This window comes from Sinocyclocheilus grahami, unplaced genomic scaffold (assembly GCF_001515645.1).
Source record: "Sinocyclocheilus grahami isolate Dianchi unplaced genomic scaffold, SAMN03320097.WGS_v1.1 scaffold15977.1, whole genome shotgun sequence".
NCBI lineage: Eukaryota > Metazoa > Chordata > Actinopteri > Cypriniformes > Cyprinidae > Sinocyclocheilus > Sinocyclocheilus grahami.
Window position 1 is genome coordinate 1,736 of NW_015515949.1, and position 909 is coordinate 2,644.

The window sequence follows — 909 nt, forward strand, 5'->3', positions numbered from 1 at the left end:
ATGGAAAGCTTATTTAGTCAGCTTTCAGATGATGCATAAATCTCAATTTCTAAAAAATGACCCTTAAGACTGGTTTTGTGCTCCAGGGTCACATGTTACCATGTATGAGAGTGGTCTGACCTTGCAGGAGTGCAGCATGTCAGCGATGGCTCGTCTGCTCAGGTTAGCAGTGGCGATCACATCCTCCTGACGGCAGGAGTTCCCAGCAGCCACTGCTTTCGCCGTGGCCAGCGTGATGCCTTTGGTCATGCGGATGAACTCCTCTGGAGTGGCGGTCTTTGGAGGAGGATCTGGACTGCTGAACACCTGAACACCAGCAAAACATGTGATCAACACAAGGGTTTTTCACCTGTTCTTCTTCATCCAGCACAGTTCAGTGGGAGCGTGTCTCTTACAGCCAGCTCTTGTTTGATGTGCTCTATGGTGGCCTCTAGTGCTCGTGTGCCTTTAGTGGCCTCGTCCTCCACGGCCTTCACCGTCTTCAGTAGAGACGTCACATTCGTCACCATCACCTGATCCCACAGAAACATCACACATGAAAACTCTCGACACACTTATGCATTATGACTTTATGATGTTATGCCATTGAAGACTGTGCTTCAAGTTACTCAATCAAGCAAGAACTGTATAATCTCTTACAATAATATAATGTACAAATAAAGAAATGCTGATCATTTTACAAATCTAAACAGCTTTGCCTGAAGCCTGGCACAGAAAATGTCTGTCAAGTCTGATATTTCATTCGGATATCAGTCAATTAATTTAAAAAAATCCAAACAATGGCCAATACTGGTCATCTGTATGCTGTGATAATAAAATAATAATAATAACAACATTAATAATAGTAATAATAATTTTAGTTTAAATTTGAGTAATTCTGTTACATGATTTTCGCATTTAAACTTATTT

The 909-nt window shown here is 41.5% G+C and overlaps 1 protein-coding gene across 1 annotated transcript in view; it reads right to left on the reverse strand.

Annotated features, from left to right (window-relative positions):
• Nucleotides 1–81: 81 nt before the first annotated feature.
• The window catches only part of LOC107579260 (talin-1-like), a gene marked incomplete at its 3' end in the record, with an annotated part of 1,547 nt that continues 719 nt past the window's right edge, over nucleotides 82–909 (reverse strand). The window contains exons 2-3 of the mRNA XM_016265104.1: nucleotides 396–512; nucleotides 82–306 (exon numbers count right to left, since the gene is read on the reverse strand). Of these exons, the coding sequence (XP_016120590.1) occupies nucleotides 82–306; nucleotides 396–512 (342 nt within the window). The remainder of the gene's footprint in view (nucleotides 307–395; nucleotides 513–909) is intronic.